Here is an 18,788-nt window from a genome sequence, read left to right as displayed (position 1 = left end):
TTCCACTGATCCCCAATATTCAGCACAGGTGGTCCCATGCTAAAACTTTTAGGTGACATCACTTTTACAATTTCTTAGTGTGCTACCAATATTTCACATGCAAAGAGTAGACCAGAAGATCCCTGTCAGGCCTGAAATTTTCTGAAGACACTTTTAACTTCAAGCGCACTGAAAAAAGGCCCCTGTAGAACTGATCAAATTCCAAGGTGGAGCTGTGGACTGTAGTTCCCAGAAACTGCTTGAAAACCCTTAGTCCATGTGTTTTATGCGGAGAAAAAAGATGTTCCAGCAGTTCAGTGTTGTTTCACTGGCAGCAAACTTGGACACAGATATGCCAAATAGAACTATATCAATTTTAAAAAGAAAATGACATTTTAGTGTGGTTGAAGAGCTAACTTTTAATCACAGTAGAAGATGGTTTCAATTCAATATTTATTTCATAGAATAAAGAATGCATTCTGTGATAACAATTTTCTCAGTGCTCCCTCCATGTGGTATTGGGACACAGGGAGCTGGTTTACACTGTGTATCTGAATCTGTGCTCTGAGCCCTCCTTGCCTTGCTGGGCCTCTTGCTAATTCATTCCAAAGAGGGAAAAACGCTATCAGGTAAGTATGGCAATGGGACACTGGGAGAGAATTTAAAGAATCTTGGCAAATAACTTGTCACTACTGCAGGCTGCAGAAGGATGTTCTCATAAAAGAAACCTGCAGGCCCTGCTAGCCTACTGCACCTGCTTCTCCCCAGCTCAATTAAGAAACAGTAGGGGCCTTTGTATTGTGCCATTCTTTTATCTCCTTGACACTGGTAAGGAAAAGGTTCAGTGGTTCTTCCTGCCTGAGAGTTGGCACCATGAAAGTTCTTGAGGTTTTTTGCTTGTGCTGTCTGCTGCTCAGACATGCACACTGGACAGTCCATTTCTTCAGTCCCATTTCTACTTCTGTTTTTAAGGCCTATAAATTTCAAATTTTCTTCTAGTTACAACTTAAATGCAATAATAAGGGCACCTGGAAATAACTGAGGTGGTAGAATGAACACACTGGCTCACACTGGAACTGGGAAGGTTTACATGCAGAAGAGCTCGTTTGATTTGGATTTTCATCACCTGACTGTAGTTTTCTACTTGAAATTTGAGTTTGAAAAAGTCAGTAGTCCAAGACTCTGCCAAAAATTGTAGTGTATCATCCAGTTTCACGCTGCAAACATAATGGGTTTGAATCTCACTTGAATCTTCCCACAGACCTGAGGCAATTTCAAGCACTCCAGTCCAGGGGTAGATCAAGCTCAATTCTGCTGCAAACATTTGCCATGCTTCAAGCTGAGCCTAAGTTGGGGCTGGAGGAGCAATATTTTATAGCAATGTCACAAAACAATTTTTCTCTATTTTTAAAGCACTTACATAGGAAAAGTTTCACTGAATTTCTGTTTTTATTGACACACAGAACTTCCAGTGCAATGAAGCTATGTTTGAGGCCGTAGAGCAGCAGGACCTGGCTGCTGTTCAGATTCTTCTTTATCAATACACACTGGAAGCACTGGACCTGAACACACCAAACAGTGAGGGACTCACTCCTTTGGATATTGCCATTTTGACAAACAACATCCCCATTGCCAGGACCCTTCTACACGTTGGGGCAAAGGAAAGCCCACACTGTAAGTAAAGAACACAAATTGACTTAGGGAATTGCTTGTATGAGATCAATTCTGCTGTTGTCAGGGAAAACCAATTACATGACACACAAAAATTGCCTGGTTTTATCATAAGCATGATTATAACAACAAGAGTGCTGGAGGATATTTGCAGCAATATCTGCTCATTGAATATGTGTTCAGTAGATCTTTTTTGTTCTCTATCTCAGATACACCAACTAATGAATCAAGTTGAGCTTCTAATGTGATTAACACCGGGGCAGCTCGGTTAATAGCAATTTTGAGAAAAAAATCTTTAAAAATATGGAAACAGGAACTGAATGATTGAAAGATCATGGTCTGAAATGTAGAGTTTGTCATCAAAAATGATAGGATGATGGGTTGTCTAGACTTTGCTTTACTTTGATTATCCTTTTTATTTTGGCTATGCTGCCTTCAGGAGGCCAATTGTATTGAAATCTATCACTTCCATTACCCACAGACCCCTCACTCCTGGTCTTCAAATGGCCTAAAATCCCACTTAAATGAGAATTTCAAAGTTCTACAGAACCAGAAAAAACCTAAACACAAAACAGACCTTCTCACTTTACTGGAATACCAATATTGCTTATAACTACATATTGTAGTTATAAAACTTCGTTGTATTCCTTCATGGGTCTTTTTATGCCCAATTTGTGGGTTGGAGGGTTACTTACCAACCCAATTAATCAACCATATACCATGACACAAACTCTGACGCCTTACGTGGGTCTAAAAATACCCCGATGTAAGAGAATTTGTTTTAAACTGTCAATGCCTATATTTAGGACATTCCCAGCAAGGCTATAATGAGACTGTGTTTGAGGGGTTCGGCCACTGCAGACTCTGCCATTAATTTGAAGTTAGTTAAATTAACAACATTTAGTGCTGGCATGTCAATCTCAGTGCTCCAGGAAATTGCACCTTGAGGCTACTAACATTGCCAGTTTTTTCACTGGAGAGTGTGTGTGCATGTGCATGTTGAGTTTTTTTGCCAGACCCTCAGTGTTGGTACACCTTTATTGCTTTTCTATATCCACAGCACTTATATTATCATTTATTCTGGCCTCCTTTAACCTTCCCTGGAGATTTTTGCATAGTGTAGCTGCTCAGTGAAAAGAGTTTTTTAGTTTTATATTTATTTGTTTATTTTTCTGTCATGGTTCATGACTGAGGCTTTAAAAAAAAAGTGTGACAGCATTTAGAGTACATGATTGACTGCTGAAGCAACATTCATTAACCATGACAAATCTAGAGGAAAACACAGTCTTGAGTGTTCTAAACAGCAGTAAAAAAGACTAAACTAATTTTTCATTGACCTCATCTGTAAATAAATGCAGTCTGATGGCGAGCAGGGGCAATCATAAATTAGTATTCATTTCCTGTAATTAATGCAAACATGCCTATGAATACAGGGAATATGAATATATAACCACCTCATTTCCATTTCAAAATATACCCACCAAATTTCCACTTCACTTATCTTGATTTTTAGTTTTTCTGATTGAAATAATGGATGAAGCATTCTCAGTAAAAAGCAAATGATCATTTTGTTTGGGTGTTTTACCTGAAGGGTTTGCAGTGGCTATTTGAGAGCGAAATGCAAAAAGTTATTTTCACCCCTCAAAACAAAGGTTCACAGCATCCTTGTACGTGGCTCCAGTCTTGTGGAACTGATGGCAGTCACTTTCTATTTTCTCCAGACTTTCTGCTCTGCTTTCTGTACTCAACCAACCCTGTTCAAATTAAATCCTGTTTGTATCATCTCAGGGCTGCAAGAACATGATCCAGCACCCAGCAGGAACATTTTCATTTCTCTATGGTGGGCAATTGAGCACGACTTCCCCAGGCTGAATGGGAGGGTAAAATCCTGACTCACCCAGTTTTGGGACTGGACACAGCAACTCTCAATGTGATTAGAAGTGTACAAGACAGATGCACAGAGCTGGGAGAAGGTGAAATAGAGGAATTCCTCATTCCAGGTGTACACAAAAAGCTTCCTTCACAGAAAACCTTTGCTCTTCCACTGTATATTTTAGCTGTAGTGATCCAGCTGAAATCTCATTATAGCCCCTAACCTAACTCTGTAGAAAAGAAGATCTGGAGGACAGATAGCTTCCATCTGTATCACCTGGATTTCTGCCTGGAACAGCAGCAGATAAAGCAATAGAAAGTAAAACTATGATCTTCATCTCCACGTGGAGCTCAGATTGTATAAATCTCAACGGGAACCCAACATCTTTTAAAAACAAAGTAACTAAGATCAGAGAGTACAGCATTTAAAATATTAATTTAGTTGGGGAGAAGACGAAGTTACTATCTTTTCAGTTACTATTATTCATCATATACTCATGGTTTGGCTTGTTCATGTGAACCCAAATAAAAATAAGATTAAAATTCCCACTGGCTGATTGGACACGTTTCCAAGACCCAACAAATGTGGATCTGAATCTTGATTAAACAGATAGAGCCAGATCCTTAGTGAGAACTTGAACCAATGCCAGTTCTTAACCACCTGAAGCTCTGGCACATAAAATCTCCTTCCTCAGTCCTGTTGTGCTATCAGATGTGTTGCATGTTTATTGTAGGCATGGATCCAGGAAACCCTATCACCTCTGGCCTCCCAGTAAACAACAGTTCTGAGGATACCAGCAGATTCCAGGGAGCTTGGCCATATGTCCCTGATGTCCATATGAAGAATGATCAAACTTAAGAAGGATGGCTTCAAGCCAACTTCTGAAAGCAAAGTCTTAGAGACAAACATTCTTCAAAAACAACCCTTTGGATGTCAGAGGTGTTGAGTAATTCTTTACTTTCCTGTGGCTGTAAAGATCCCAGGGCACTTTTCACATCAGTAGGGTTATTCTTAGACTCTGCTAAACTCTGGCTGTTATAGTGTTGTGAGAGACAGAGGCAAAAGTTAAAATGAGAGGTTCCGGCTGGATAAAACAAACACCTTTTTCACTGTAAGGACAGTGAAGAAGTGGAATAATCTCCATTCATCCTGGGAAGTTTTCAAGACCAGACTGGATAATGCCTTCAGTAACTTGGTCTGACCTCTTTGGTGAGCCTATTTGGAAGAGGATTGGTCTAGTGAAGGTCCTTTCCAGTCTAATTTGTCCCATATGATCCCAGTTTAGAAATAACATATTCATATCCACATACATATTCACTCCTGTGGTGTTTTGGTATCAAAAACCTGTCAGAGTCTAGGTATTTTATATGGTACAGTTTGATGTTTTCAGGAATGTCTGCTGCTCCTGACTTGTGCAAGTGAATGATGGGTTCAGTCTGTGTAAGATTCTTGCTGTTCCTGTAAAAGGCTTGGGGCAATCAAGAGCCTGCCTGTCCCTACTTAGCAATTCCCCACTATTGCTAAGAAAAACTACATGTGCCAGGGCACAGATTTTGGTAGAAAGAGACCCTTTAAATTAAGGCTATCTCAGAGCTATTCTGCAAAAATTCCAGACACCAAGCTTATTTTCTGTGTTTTCAGAGTTCCTTCTCTTGTACGACTTCCTGCATATTGAACACCAGAATCAGTGCTTGCATTTCTTTTCAAATTAAACATCTTTACAAGTCCTACTTTCTAAACTGCAGGTTGAACAATTTTAGGCTAAGAGCAACTCTGAAAATAGGACTTGATTCACCACATTTCATTTTATAATCAAGGGACTTTTTTAGGGTAGTCTTGTGGACTACTTAGAGCTTGTGGATTTGGGCTAAAATCAAACCTATTTTAGTTTGTAATCTATGTGATCTTTATTTTCACCTTGATGTAGCCCACAGTAGTTCACACAGAAAATCTGAACTGCTAAACATCAAATTAAAATTATTCTGAGCACAGGAGGAAAAAATCTCCATGTGCCAAGCTGCTCACTGCCTGTCAGAGGACTGATTAGGTCTCACACAGATAAAACTGTGGCACAAAAAGCTGGAAAGAGATCCATTCTCTACCAGCCATGGACCTTAGGCACAAAAAATTCTTAATTTTGCCAGTTGGGTCTCTCCTTGTTTGTAGAAGTTTATATATTGTGTGTGTTTGTAACCAGTACAATCTTTTTTTTTAATGTAAGTTTATGATATTATACCAAAGCAGAGGTTAGAGAGAGAGTTTATTATTTTTAGCTTAGTTTTTATATTCCAACTTAAAACAGATATGCAATTTCAGTCTAATTATGACATTTTTAAGCATATGAGAAATAACAGAGGAAAAAATGTGGTAAATTTATTCATGTTGTTCATGTCATTTAAGTGGCCAGATCTTTAAGTGGCATTGCTGTAACCCACTTGACAACAAGATAATGACTGGAAGGCAGAGTGTGCGAGGGTTTGACCTTACATGTGTTTTGAGCAAGGCTGAAATTTTGCCAAGCACTTCCTATTTCCCCCTTTTCCTGGCAGTTGTGAACGTGGAGAGCAGGTCTGTGCACCTGAGCAAGCTGGTGCAGGAGGCCCAGCAGAGAGTGACGGAATTATCCGCACAAGTGGTGAGTGAAGGGCTGGGCACAGAGAGCGCCGAGAAGGAAAAGCAGCTCAAGGGCTGGGAGTGGAGGGCCAGGCTCTACCAGCGCATGAAGGACGGCTACGAGCATGCCCGTGAGTACAAGGAAAGAGCCACATTCCAGGCAGGAATCTGCAGCTGAGAACCCTTCCCAAAGATGCTCTCACTGGCTGATCCTCACGGCACCGCTGTGGAGCAGGAGAAGGTTGGGGTGGGGAAATGGAGGCACAGTGGTGAAATGGCCTTTCCAAGAGGGAGAAGGAAATGGACGTTAGAACAATAAAGGACCAAATATCTGAGAGCAGCAAGCACATGGCTCCTTAGGCTGCACAAAATTAATAAGACATCCAGCATCCAAACTCTTCATTCAGGATGCAGTGATTCTGCCCTGATTATCTCCTTTCACATTTACTCCTGGATCTCATTTAACATGTTCAGAATTTAAAACAGGATGCTATAAAACAGCATATGAATAGGCAGGAAGAGGGATGGGGACATTGGTCTTTTCTCTCTTGAAATTTGATTATTCTTCAAAAAAATCTTATTATTTTGGAATGGGATTGTTCTAAATGTTTGATCAAGCAGTGACATTTCATTTTACACATACCTATTGTGAAAATTTAAACTTATTTTTGGTAAACACTAATCTTAATCTTGGTATCCATTTCATCACCACAGCCACAAATTGAGTCACCTTAAACAGTGGTACAAGTGAGTCTGTACCCAAATTAAATTATTTTGGCCCAAATGAAGGAGTAAACAGGTCTGAATTGTTTCTAGACACATGGATTTTTAGCTGTATCCTACATGATGAAATACAATCACTGACATTCACATTTGTACAACCATCTTTATATAAATGTACTTACAAATAATTTTCTCGATTTTTTGTAGGCTAAAGTTATTTCTTCAAGACAGATGTAGTGCTCCTTCTCTTAAGATACTAAATAAGGAAATACAGAAGTAGTGAAAGTTAATATACTGATTTTTTAAATCAATCCCAGCAGTAAGTCATGACATTTTGTGTTTGATTTCTGAATTGAGCCTGATTGATATTCTGCAAATTAAGCTTTTTTTTTCCTTTTCTTTTTTTAAACAAAAATGTTAGGCCCCAATTGACAACTGTATTTTGGAACTATTACACCAAAACAATTGTGGAATTTGCAATTTTTGAATCACGATAATGTAAAAATATTTTCTGGTTTTCGATAAGTTTGAGTTTGTTAGTGAAACAATAAAGGTTTCATTAGCTCTTTGTGGTTTTGTCCTTTCTCTCTCCTCCTATCCACCCCAAGAGATTTATAGGGGCTTTTCATTGACATAATTAGCATTAATCTCTTTTATGGGGTTACATATATGCAGGAAGATATTTTTAACCAAAAAGGAGCCAAAAACCCTCATAGAAACAAATGGTGTCTGCAGGATATTGTTAGCAGGGGCACTAATTAAAATGCTCAAAAGGCAGAAAACACAAACACCTACAACCCAAAGCTCACAATTGCAGGGTGATTTTCAGTGGGTTCTTTGAAGAGTCAGAAACATTGTTTGAATAGGATTTGTTGTGCTGAAGAGCTGATGTTTTCTCTTCTCTCCCAGGAGCCCCCGAGGCGCCAACCAATGTCTGTCTCATGGTAACAAGCAGTACATCACTCACTGTCACCTTCCAAGAGCCCCTCAGTGTCAACTCAGCTGTGGTGACCAAGTATAAAGGTACTGGATTTAGACATCTTTCATTCCCCTTAACAATGTACAAAAATTTGAGGGCTAAGTGGCAAAGGTATTTATCTACAAGAGATTATGTTATGATGCAAGTAGTGTTTAAATGTAATTATTTTCCCCGTAAACAGCCACAGAAGTGGAATTTTCTTGAAAGATTACCCAAGGACAAATTTTTTATTAAAAAAAAAGAAAAATAAATTAACCAAAAGCTTTCTCCACGAGTGCTTTGAAGAAGTTTGCTTGACTCACTGTGGTTAAGACATCAGCTCAATGACTGGGTTGAGATGAGCAGTTACAAAACACAAACTAACTTTTGGTGCCTGTGGGCTCCTGAAACCATGTGTATCCTTGTAAAAGCCAAACCCACACCAGCATTCCTTAAAGGAATGCCTCTGGAAGCTGAAACTTCTGGCAGAGGCATCATACAGCCCAATTAATTTGCTATTCCAGGGCTGCCACATCATTCTTGGAAGAGTGATACATTCGGGGTGGCACCAGTTAGTTGCAAAGTGGAATGAATAAGAAAATGCTTCCATCTGAATAGCCCTGTTGAATAGAGATGGTTTTAAAACCAAATTTCAGTTCCACAGGAAATTCCAACATTAAGAAAAAAAGCAAGTTTTATTGAAGATTAGAACAAAAATGAGAATTTTTAAAACTTCCTGTTTGAAGGGACTTTCTGGTTTTCTACAATGTTTGGGACAGTAAGTTCTTCAGTGTTAAGCACAGTAATCCACAGCCTCCAGCTGCCAGTGGGAGCATGAATCCTCCCACAGGTCAAGGGACTGGGGACCTGAAGCCTCCTTGGCCCTGACCAGGGGAGTCAAGGTGTGGGAGCCTGAAAGTCCTCTTAGTTATTTCTCCCAGTTTCTCTCTTAATGCTTCCTGCTGTGTTTGTTTCTTTGTATTAATCATTGAAAACTCCTTTCAGAGGTGCCTAAATCTAAAATTTCCATACTCACAGCCAGAATCATCCTGGCTGTGTGGTAGGGAGTCTGTTTCATATTTCCATGGGTGGGTGTTCCAGGGATGGTTTCAACAGGAGAGATTCAGAAAGACCCCGTCCATCGAGGGTCCAACAGCTCATGGATCCCTTCCAAAGGTGGTACATACCAGTGCACAGGCTCCACTGGCATCAGCACAAGCTCCCAAAGCACTACAGGAGCTTATTTTGGAAAAGGCAGATTCTCTCTTTCTTTCCTCCTCCTGCTTCTGGTCACAGATTCCACTCACCACTGGCTGTGCCCAGCAAAATAATTTTTTACATTCTATGAAAAAAAACCCCCAACCTCACAGACACCACTGAAGCCATCAAAGTGATAATGCCCTGATAGCCTCAGTAGAAGGCAAATTACTGTATTACACCTAGTCAGCTGTGCAGTGCTGCAGGAAGCGTGATTTTCAAAAACATCAAAGCCCTTTAGAAGCCTAAATCTAATTTTTGGCAATGGGTTATGTTGCCAGGAAACTAAATTTCATTTAAGAGCTTCCCACTGCCTGATTTACTTGTGAAAATAATACTTGGGCTCCTAAAACACCAAAGTTCTCTAGAAAATATCAGACTGTTCTTTGTAATATTTGTATTTTAAATAACCTTGAAACATTGTTCACCCTCTATTTATAATGATTCTTGGTATTTTCACAGGAAAGCAAATTCCCAAACAGAGCTAATTTTTAAAAATAATTTTGTAAAGGTCGTAGTACTTTTCTCTTGGCTAACCAGGCTCATTTGGGTTGAGCCTGGTTTGTACCATGTCAGTGGTGTCCTGTTTTCGGTAAACACAGAATTCAGAGAAATTTAATCCAACCTGACCTAACTTTCTGATCAGACCAGGTAGCACTGCCCTGTATTCTGAATTACCCTCACAGGTGATCTTTTATGCTTTATCAAGTTGACTATTACTCTTGCCAGAATGTTCTTTTTAAATCCTTTGTCCCAGGAGACTTGCATATTTACAGTTAGATAAAAAGAAAGATCATTAATAGCTCCTTTTGGTGACTTTTGGGAATTAATTAAGCATTGTTTGTAGAATTGTTTATTACATTATAGAGTGAGATTCTTTGTGCTACTTTGAGGGGTCATAAAATGAACCTTTCGAATGATCACTTGCAAGAATGATTAGAACCAGCTAGCAATTACTAGCCCTGAAAAGAGAGCTTGATAACAAAGTGTGAAGATCTTTTTAGTCAGATATATAAACCTCCTGTCCAGAAAACCATCGAAGCATTTTGCTAATTCAGGAACAACAAAAAAAAAGGCTGTTAGGGTGGGTTTTTTTCCCCCTCAATATTTTACCGTTTCTTTTTCTAAGCAAATTAAAATTCAGGAGCATTTGCAGCAATGTTTAGGGAATACCTGCTCATTAACAAAAACTAATAATGTTCTTTTCTCTAGACCTGAACTATAGGGGATAAAAACTGACATCAATTCTGTTCAGTTTAGTTTAGTTCCCTAAAAACAGTGAAAAACTGCCAATTCCATTTTTCCTGTGTCATCTTTCTTTTTTCTTCTTCTTTTTCTTTTTTCTTTTTTAATATATTTTTTCCAAAGCTTTATTTGCCCAAATGTCTTTTAGAAACTGGGCTTGGAGCATTATCTAACTGTCTGCTGTTTTCCTGTGTGACCTTTTCCCTTGTTAGCTGTATAACTTACAAATAATCATACAGGAGAATAATACTTTGCACTCACTCTCTAACCACTAAAACCATCTCACTTCATTAGGAGATTTAATTTTAACCACACACGGTGAATGGGTATTGACTTTGGTGTCCCAGCTGGATGGCAGCTCAGTGACTGCATTCTGTTCAGCCATTGCTTTAAGGAGCCAGAGTATTCTTTACTTCCTCTCCGGATTGTTGTTTAATGTTGCAGGCACCATCCTAATGGCTCCCTTCAGTTTCCCTCTGGAGAAGGCTGCAGCGTGGTGGTGGCTGATGTGAAATGATTCCTAAGTACATTGTAACTTAGTAAAGTGTTTTGAGGCTGGAAGCAGACAGGCATGACATAAATCAATAATAAAAGTAATAATTTGCTCCATGCTAGAGAAAGACTCAAAGCCAGAGACACCTCATCCCAGCCAGTTTTAGGAAGGATGTGAAACATCACTGTAATATTGAGAAAAAAAAAAACCCTGCCCTTGGTTAATTGTGCCCTAGAGCCAAACTTCACATCCCACCATGGAAGTACTTAGGACCTGCTTTAGTTTTACATCTTTGAAAACACAATCAAAGCGTTCCACGTTGACATACAAAACAACTTGCCCCAGTTGGAAGCCAGGGAGAGCTTTCTGTTTACACCACCACACTGGTACTGCAGGATGTTTTGTTATCCCAGAGCTGCACCTCTGCAACCATCTCGATGAAAAATACCCCACAGCAGCATAGTCCAGGACAGACAGCACTCAGCTCCCGGGAACATCCCCCTAGAGACAAGCAGCAGGTGCTTGCTGGGCTTTTTAAGAACTGTTTTCTTTCATTAATCAGCCCTTCTAGGGTTCACATGTTTCATCCAACACATACACATAAAGAAAGCAGGTTTTTTCAATGAAAAAATTATAAGTAAGGTTTAAGTAATTTTGTCATATTTATTTTCTGTGGATTTTAAACCTGATTATTATTTTGCTTTTACAGTGAATAAGTACAGATAAACCTCCTCTTACTGCATGATTTTTTTCATCCATTTCCCAACAGAAGTAGTCATAACAACGCTGTGATCCCAAAGTATAGGATAAGGAAGAAAAATGGACATAGTGCTGATCATTACCTACTGGAAAGGATCACCATGCAATGAAAAATCTCTGTTTATATTTTATTTACAATTTTTAAACAAACATCTATACTCCCTTTTGAAGAAAAAAAAATGAAACAGCTTGTATAACCCCAGTTGAGCTAATTTATTTTAGAGCCTGGAACTATTTATGTTTGAAGAGAGAGGAAGAAAGACATGTTTGATGTAGCAAACAAAGCTAATCTTCTCTGTTTGGTTGTAGCTGTGGATGCCAAGTTATTTTCCAGATAGTGGTGCTGAGCTGTCTAGGCCACTTTAGCCCTGGTTACCTTTTTGTTTAATTTGGTATTTTAGCAGAGTATTTCATGTTTGTCAGAACTTCCCAGCTGCCTTCTCAGATTTCTTTTGGATGGAGAAAAGATTTTTATTTTCAGTTGGTGTAGCTCTTTAAAACACAAAACAAAGCAAAGCAAAACAGGTTGGCTTATATCAGGAAAGAAGGACTTACGTTTTGCTTAAATTTTGAGAAAAGGTTGTTCCCTTCCTCCTTTCTTCCAAAGCAATTTGTGGTCCACTTCAGAATTTTTTTTGAATGAGAATAGTTTAAACTGTCTCTAAGTCACTGTTGCAGTCCTGGATGGATATGCACTAGCCACAGGATGTTGCTGTCACATAGCCATGTGGAATGGGTCAGTTCTAGCCCAGAACAGACCAGACAATTTGCTGTTGTCATTGTGAGTCTCATCTAAGGGATGGATGGAGCTGCCTTTGCGCTCAGGGTCAGCACCTGTGCTCAGGAATGAGGAGCCTGCCAGGCTAGGCCTGTTTGAGACCTGCCCTGGAGCTCAAAGGAAACCTGGATCTGGGATTCTCAGCTGGCTTGTCAGCTGGCTTCTCACCAGGTCGATGGAAAATTTACATTGAAGATTCCAGTGCAAAAAACCTCAAAGATTTTACAGGAACAATCTATAAATTTTGTGTGATTCTGCCTGTTTTATTCTTGGGGGTAATACTTTCACAACCAAATAATCTCATCATTTTGTGTGAGCTTCTGCTTGTCCCCATGAGCACATACAAACAGCAGATACCACATTTTTTAATTATATTTTATTTGTCTATCAAAAGTTGGCCTTCCATGTTTGACCAAGTTTGGATTTGTTCCACAGCAGGCTCCCTGCAGTGATCCTCAAGGACCTAAATATATATATATTTATATCTCTATCTTTCTCCACTTTGGTGGCGACTATCTGCTCACATAGCAGTGTCTGAGTAGAAAGCAGCAAGCCTGTGCTGTCTTTGACTTCTAGAAGAACCCTGGTTGTGAAAATGAATGCTTGTTGAAGTGAATCTTATGGAAATGTAGTGCTTTAATAACAATACCTCTGTCTTTCTAAAGTAGGTGCTGTGTCACTGCTTGATTCTGGTCCAGTCCATATGGAACTGAGCAGCATTCTGCACTTGGTCTTGAAACCTTTTCCACTTATTATTCAGAGTTTCTTTATATATTTTGAAACTCGTTCTATCTTTTCTCAAAACAGTTCTTGCTCCATGAAAAGAAAAGAGAATACATTTCTTTGTAAGACATTTGAATTTATCCTGCTGAATAGGTGTGGTCTGATATTTCTTACAGTAGTTCATTTATGGCATTTTATTAGGTCTCCTGGGCACTTTATTTGCACGTTACATTTTGGTAGCTAACAGGACTGTGCAATTTGACTTCTATTTTTATGCCTAGCCAGTACAGAAATGTATAAAAGTTAAAACAAACCTTTCTATTTCTAGCTCCTGTCAATGTCTGTAGTATGTGCTGGACTTAATATAAAATTTAAGAATTTCTATTATTTAAGTTTGCTATGGATTTAAAATCAGCTTTGAACATGAATCACATACTAAGTGATGGTGTAATTAACTAATGTAGCTAATCAAACACTGGTTACTCAGCTGAATCATTCTTTCCTCCCGCTTTGTGGTTTATAAGGATTTTGAACAGCAGCTCAGGATGAATAGCTCTGAGAAAACCCAGACATATAGGCTCTACTTTTGTCTGCCTTGGTTTCTAACAAAAAAGGCTCGTATCATGATGTTGTTGAATTTTAGACACTGTTTTGCCTTTTACATTAGCTTTTACTTACCAAAATTAATAAGTTTTTTCTTTTAATTGTTTGCATGCAACTGTTACAGCTTCCAGTTCATAGGTATGGCATAGAAGAGGTGAATTCCTTATAGTCAGTGTCAGGACTGGGACTCAAGACCTTCAGCTTCTGTCTTCAAGGAGGTTCCTGATTTGGCAGATATTTTGATGAATGGATTTGGGAATGAAGACTCACTGAAGACTTAAAACCAGAATGTCTTCAAAGGGTTTATGTCAAAGTTTCCCTGCTCACACCTTCATCTCTGGCCCATCATGGACTTTCCTGGATCATTTACAAGTATCAAAGGTCTAGGTCTTAGTTTGCCTCCCTGACCAAAGCCTGATCCTGTTCTAGTAACCAGATCTGACCCCCAGAACTGATATGTGTCTGTAAATTTGGAATCAGGCCTTGGCATCTGCTGCAAGCTCCTACCTCGTGTATTGAGCATAAACTGCAGTGTTTCCTGCTTCCATGCATGAGTGCCCAGTTAGTTCAGGCATGAACACCCCATCAGTTTGTGCATGAGCACCCAGTTAATTTACAAATGAACACCCAGCTGACTCACCCATGAGCCCCCTCTTAACCCATGTCTGAGTTCAGTCAGTTCACACCTGAGCACCCAGTTGGCTCACTCCTGAGCACAGTGCTGGGCATGGATGGCAGTTTCCATTAGCCAGGGGCCACTGAAGGAGTGGGAGGAGTTCAGGAGAGGTCGGGTGCTGCTCACACCTGGCCTGGCTATGCCTCAGTGTGATGGAAAACCCATCACTGAGTGAAAGCCATGGTGGAGAGAAGGGAAGCTGACAGTAGGAAAGGGGGAGGATATGTGTTTGGATTAAGTTCAGTCTGGGAAAGATGGTGAAAAGGTGTTCACTTAAATTGTTTTTTAATTATATTTACTTTCTTCTCACTCTGAACGAATTATTAGAAATTTGTGTTAATTGGCGATAAATTAAATTAAGTAAAAGATCCCCAAATCAAGGCTGTTTTGCCTGCAACACCTGTCTGCATTTCTAGGGAAGGTGAAAGCTCTTTAAGCTACTGTAGGGATTAGTTTATAAAGAAATAAAAGCCTTAAATATGGTTAATCAACATTGATGCAGCAAAGTCCCTCTTTATATCACAGGAGAACTAGAGGACAAGGAGCGGAATCCCATTAAACAGATTACTTGAATTAGTGTCTGTGTATTTCCTTCCTTTGTTCCCCATGCTGGGCACTGCTCTGGTTTGCCTCCTACATTGAGATAGATTACTTTTTTGTTTGCATTTTCCCAGCTGCTCATTATTAATTAGACTTTAATGTCGTGTTTTCGGATGAAGCTGAGCCAGCCCCGTGCATGCTTTGCACAAACGATCGGTCCTTGCATGCGGGAGCTTCCCCCCGGCTCTCACTGCACAGATTACAGGAGTAAAACGGGCCCACTGGGAGGGGAAACTTGCAGAATCCAAGCCAAGCTTTTCTAGGATGTGAAGCCTTTGCATAAGAACCCCATTTATTCTCCAATCCCCTCTCAGAGTTCTAACGCACGCTCTCTCCTACTTTTCTTTCCACGTCCAGAGTGGGATATGTTTTGTCATTTCAGGGCTGAGAAACAAATCTTGGCTGTTATTATAATCCATTGTAGCTTTCTAACCACTGGCCCACATTGGAAGGCTGAATGTGCACCCACATGGCACATTTTCTTAGTTATTTATAAAGTGTTAGTAAGAAATGTCATTTTCACTAACAGAGAGGAAAAAATTTCCTTCTTGTACTGGAATAGCTGGCCTTATTGCAAACAGATAAAGAATTGCTGCGATTAGAAAATGCTAACCAAATACTTGAGAAAAAAAGATCAATTTTTTTTATATTCTCTTGGTGAGAATTTTATTAAAATTCAATAAAAATAGTATCTTATAAATCATTTATATAATGCAGATTTGCTTTAAAATGAACTAGTGAAACCATGATCAAGCAAAGATGTGTCTTTGGCACCCAGCCTGCTGTCATAATGGTTCCCATAAATGTCAAGACATAAAATAGAGTATTCTGGCCTGGGTCAAAGGAACATGCAGAAACAGGGCCACAGGAAAGGTTATTTAACATCATTGGTTATTATTAGCAGGCAAAAAATGCAAAGGAGCCCAGAGCTGTTGGGAAGAAGATTTACTGCAAATAAAGTATTTGATTATTAAAAAAAAAAAACCTCTGAAATAAGTATCATGAAGATTCATAGCCATGGAAGTTTCAAATGAAGATGTGCTCTCTACCAATAGTCTAGAGATGCTTTTCTTGGTACTCTGTCTTGCACTGTTCCATCTTGTTCTGTTGAGAGGCCCTTAAGCCCCCCTGCAGCTCCTTCCCACCACACCACAGCAGTACTTTGTTTGCCTCAGGCGGGCACAGAGCTCTATGTTTGCATCTTTTTTCATTCCTCGTCAGCTTTATTGATGCTTCTACTAACCCAGTACAAAGAGCCTCGGATAAGTTTACAGAAAAAACTGAAATTATAGATAAGATCCAAAATAATGAACACTAGTATTTGGAGTTCAGGTTTTAATTTAAGTTGTACCTAGAAATCCAAGTCCCAGGCCATGACTGTGTTCGAACTTCTGTGTTTGTACAAACTGCTCAGTGGCAAACATTTGTTTTTCTCCTAATGGAAGCATTATGCTATCAGTAGTCCCTACAGCTGGTATAACTTGTCTTTCTCCTATCATTTCTTGGATGATATCCAAACATGAGAGAGGTATGAACACAGCCTGAACTGAAAATCTGAAAAAATTGGGTTCCTTTCTTAAATCAGGCTGGAAAGAACAGTTGAAGACAGCAAGGAGGAGCTGACCAAATACTGCAAACTGTGTTGTCCATCAGAGCTGGTGACGCTCTACACCAACAGATTCCAGCTTTTCACTACTGTTTGGGTCTCTTCACTTGTTTTATAAATACTTGTTTAGGGTCTTTCATCCTGATTTTATTCATATGAATGGCAGTGTTTAATGTCCTTAAATCAGCTGCTAAGGCATTATGAGAGCAAATCAGTAAAATTTTTTCATCAAGATCAGTAAGGAGAAAAGAATGGCATGAAGTGGTTTCTGGATGTTCTCTCTGTCAGTTTTATAATTCAAAGAAAGCTAATAAATAACACAATTATTTGTTTTGAGGCCCTTGGAAACACAAGATAAGACCACCATCAGCCCAGGCCCTGGACATGGGAGGAAGGGAATGAGACAGAACCTTTGCTGGTCAAGCCTGCCTTAAAAGCCAGAGTGGCAGAATGCACTGCCCAAGGTCACTCAGCAAGTCAGTAGCACATGCAGGAATGAAATCCAGAATTCCAGCTCCATATACTACTCTGCAGACCCCAACAAGCAGAAACAGAACTCCTGTCCCTCGGTGTAATTAATCTACTCAGCAATTCAGAGAGTAATTTAAATGCAAGCAAAAACAAATGTCAAGAGAACAGACAAATTCTACTGTGGCTCAGGCTATTTACTTGATTCAGGAGAAGGTGCTTTCCTGAATGAATCTATAATAGGGTCAGGAGGTGTTTTGTGCCTTCCCTTTGACTTTTATCTGTCTGTCCATCTCTCTGATAAGCTGTTAAAGGAATGCTCAGTATAACAGAAAGGTTGTGAGTGGAAAAGAAACAGGTGAAAATAAACTTCTCCCTTTATTTTAAAGCGCGTGAATTGAGTATTTAAAAATAAAAAAAAAAAAAAAACAACTTGGCCACAAGTAAGTTACATAACTTAAGCCAGTCTAAAATTATGTGCCAGCAATTTACATGAGTTTTATGTAACTGTTTATACTGCTGTTTATTTAAAAATTACTACTTATCTTGGCGACCGCAGCAACACATCGTGCATTTGCTAGCTCTGGAATACAGGGCACCTTCATTAAAACACATAGTCACCAATATATTAAACACACAAAAAAGCCCTGCTCTGACATAACATGAAGTGTCAGATGGAAAGCCGCAACAGCAAAGACATTCAGCGTTCACAACAAAGCAGCCCTTTGGGGTGTTCAGAACAGGACTGGAACATGCTCCATCCTTAATTCACCCAACAGCTTTCAGGTCCTTTACAGCACAGTTGGTTCAGTCTACAAGACCAGCTCCTGTTCCTGGGCTCTTATAAAGGACCCCCTTCATCCTCAGCTTTCTATACTTGAGCATGTTTATAATTCAGCATTTAGGTGCTGAGGTGAGGCAGCCTTTTGTTCTTTCTTAAAGTCCCAAGAACTTCAGCATGACACAAATGATTGGTAATTTCTGTCTGCTCTCTTCCAGCACTGTCTCTCTCACAATGGAGGCAAAGATTTAGCTAGATCTTCATGATGGGTTGCTCATGCACAAATTACATAATTTTTAGGTCCAGGCTGATCACCAGGGAAACACCGTGGGTGAGTAGCTTTGTATTGGTACCAGGAAGAGCTGCAGATATCCCACAAACCAGGCAGTGGGAGCAACACCAGCCTAATACATGGATTTTGCCCCTTGTTTTGGGGCCTGTTGACTGAACAAGGTGCTCTACCTCTCCTTACTTCATTTTCACATCTATAAAAGAGGAAAACTGGTATCCACATCCTCCTAGGAGATTTCTAACCCAATTAATCAGTATAGCAGAATATTATGTATTATTTTTAGATGACCATTACAGTAGAGAGCTGAAATCTGGAAATGCAGAGCAGGAGATATAAACCTAAGTGATAAATTATTTCCATTGATTTGCATATATTTAAAGCTGTATCATGTCATCTTCTTCTCACTTGAGTTGGTAAAATCATGGGAGAAAAAACGTTTTTTAAAATTATAAGTAAGCAAGAAAATTCCAAAACTTGTTATGAGTTTCTTTATGACAGATATACTTTGAAATGAGGGAAAAAAGAAGGCACTATTCCAACACAGCTGTTGAAAAAATATTTATTTTTCAGTTATGGAAATTTTTATTGAAACTGGGGGACGGGTTTTTTTCCAAAAGTGAGGTTTTTAAATAAATATATTTGAAAATTAAGTTTTGAGTAACTTTGGATACACCATCTTGTTAGATAAAT

At 39.3% G+C, this 18,788-nt stretch overlaps 1 protein-coding gene across 1 annotated transcript in view; it reads left to right on the top strand.

Moving 5' to 3' along the window:
- ANKFN1 (ankyrin repeat and fibronectin type III domain containing 1) overlaps positions 1-18,788 on the top strand; it is a 114,041-nt gene that overhangs the window by 53,660 nt on the left and 41,593 nt on the right. Inside the window, 3 exon segments of the mRNA XM_032129281.1 lie at positions 1,443-1,653; positions 6,073-6,267; positions 7,769-7,882. Coding sequence (XP_031985172.1) covers positions 1,443-1,653; positions 6,073-6,267; positions 7,769-7,882 — 520 coding nt within the window.

Source organism: Corvus moneduloides, chromosome 19, assembly GCF_009650955.1.
Source record: "Corvus moneduloides isolate bCorMon1 chromosome 19, bCorMon1.pri, whole genome shotgun sequence".
Classification (NCBI taxonomy): domain Eukaryota; kingdom Metazoa; phylum Chordata; class Aves; order Passeriformes; family Corvidae; genus Corvus; species Corvus moneduloides.
Note: the sequence above shows the minus strand (reverse complement) of the source record. Positions and strands in the feature narration are given on the sequence as shown.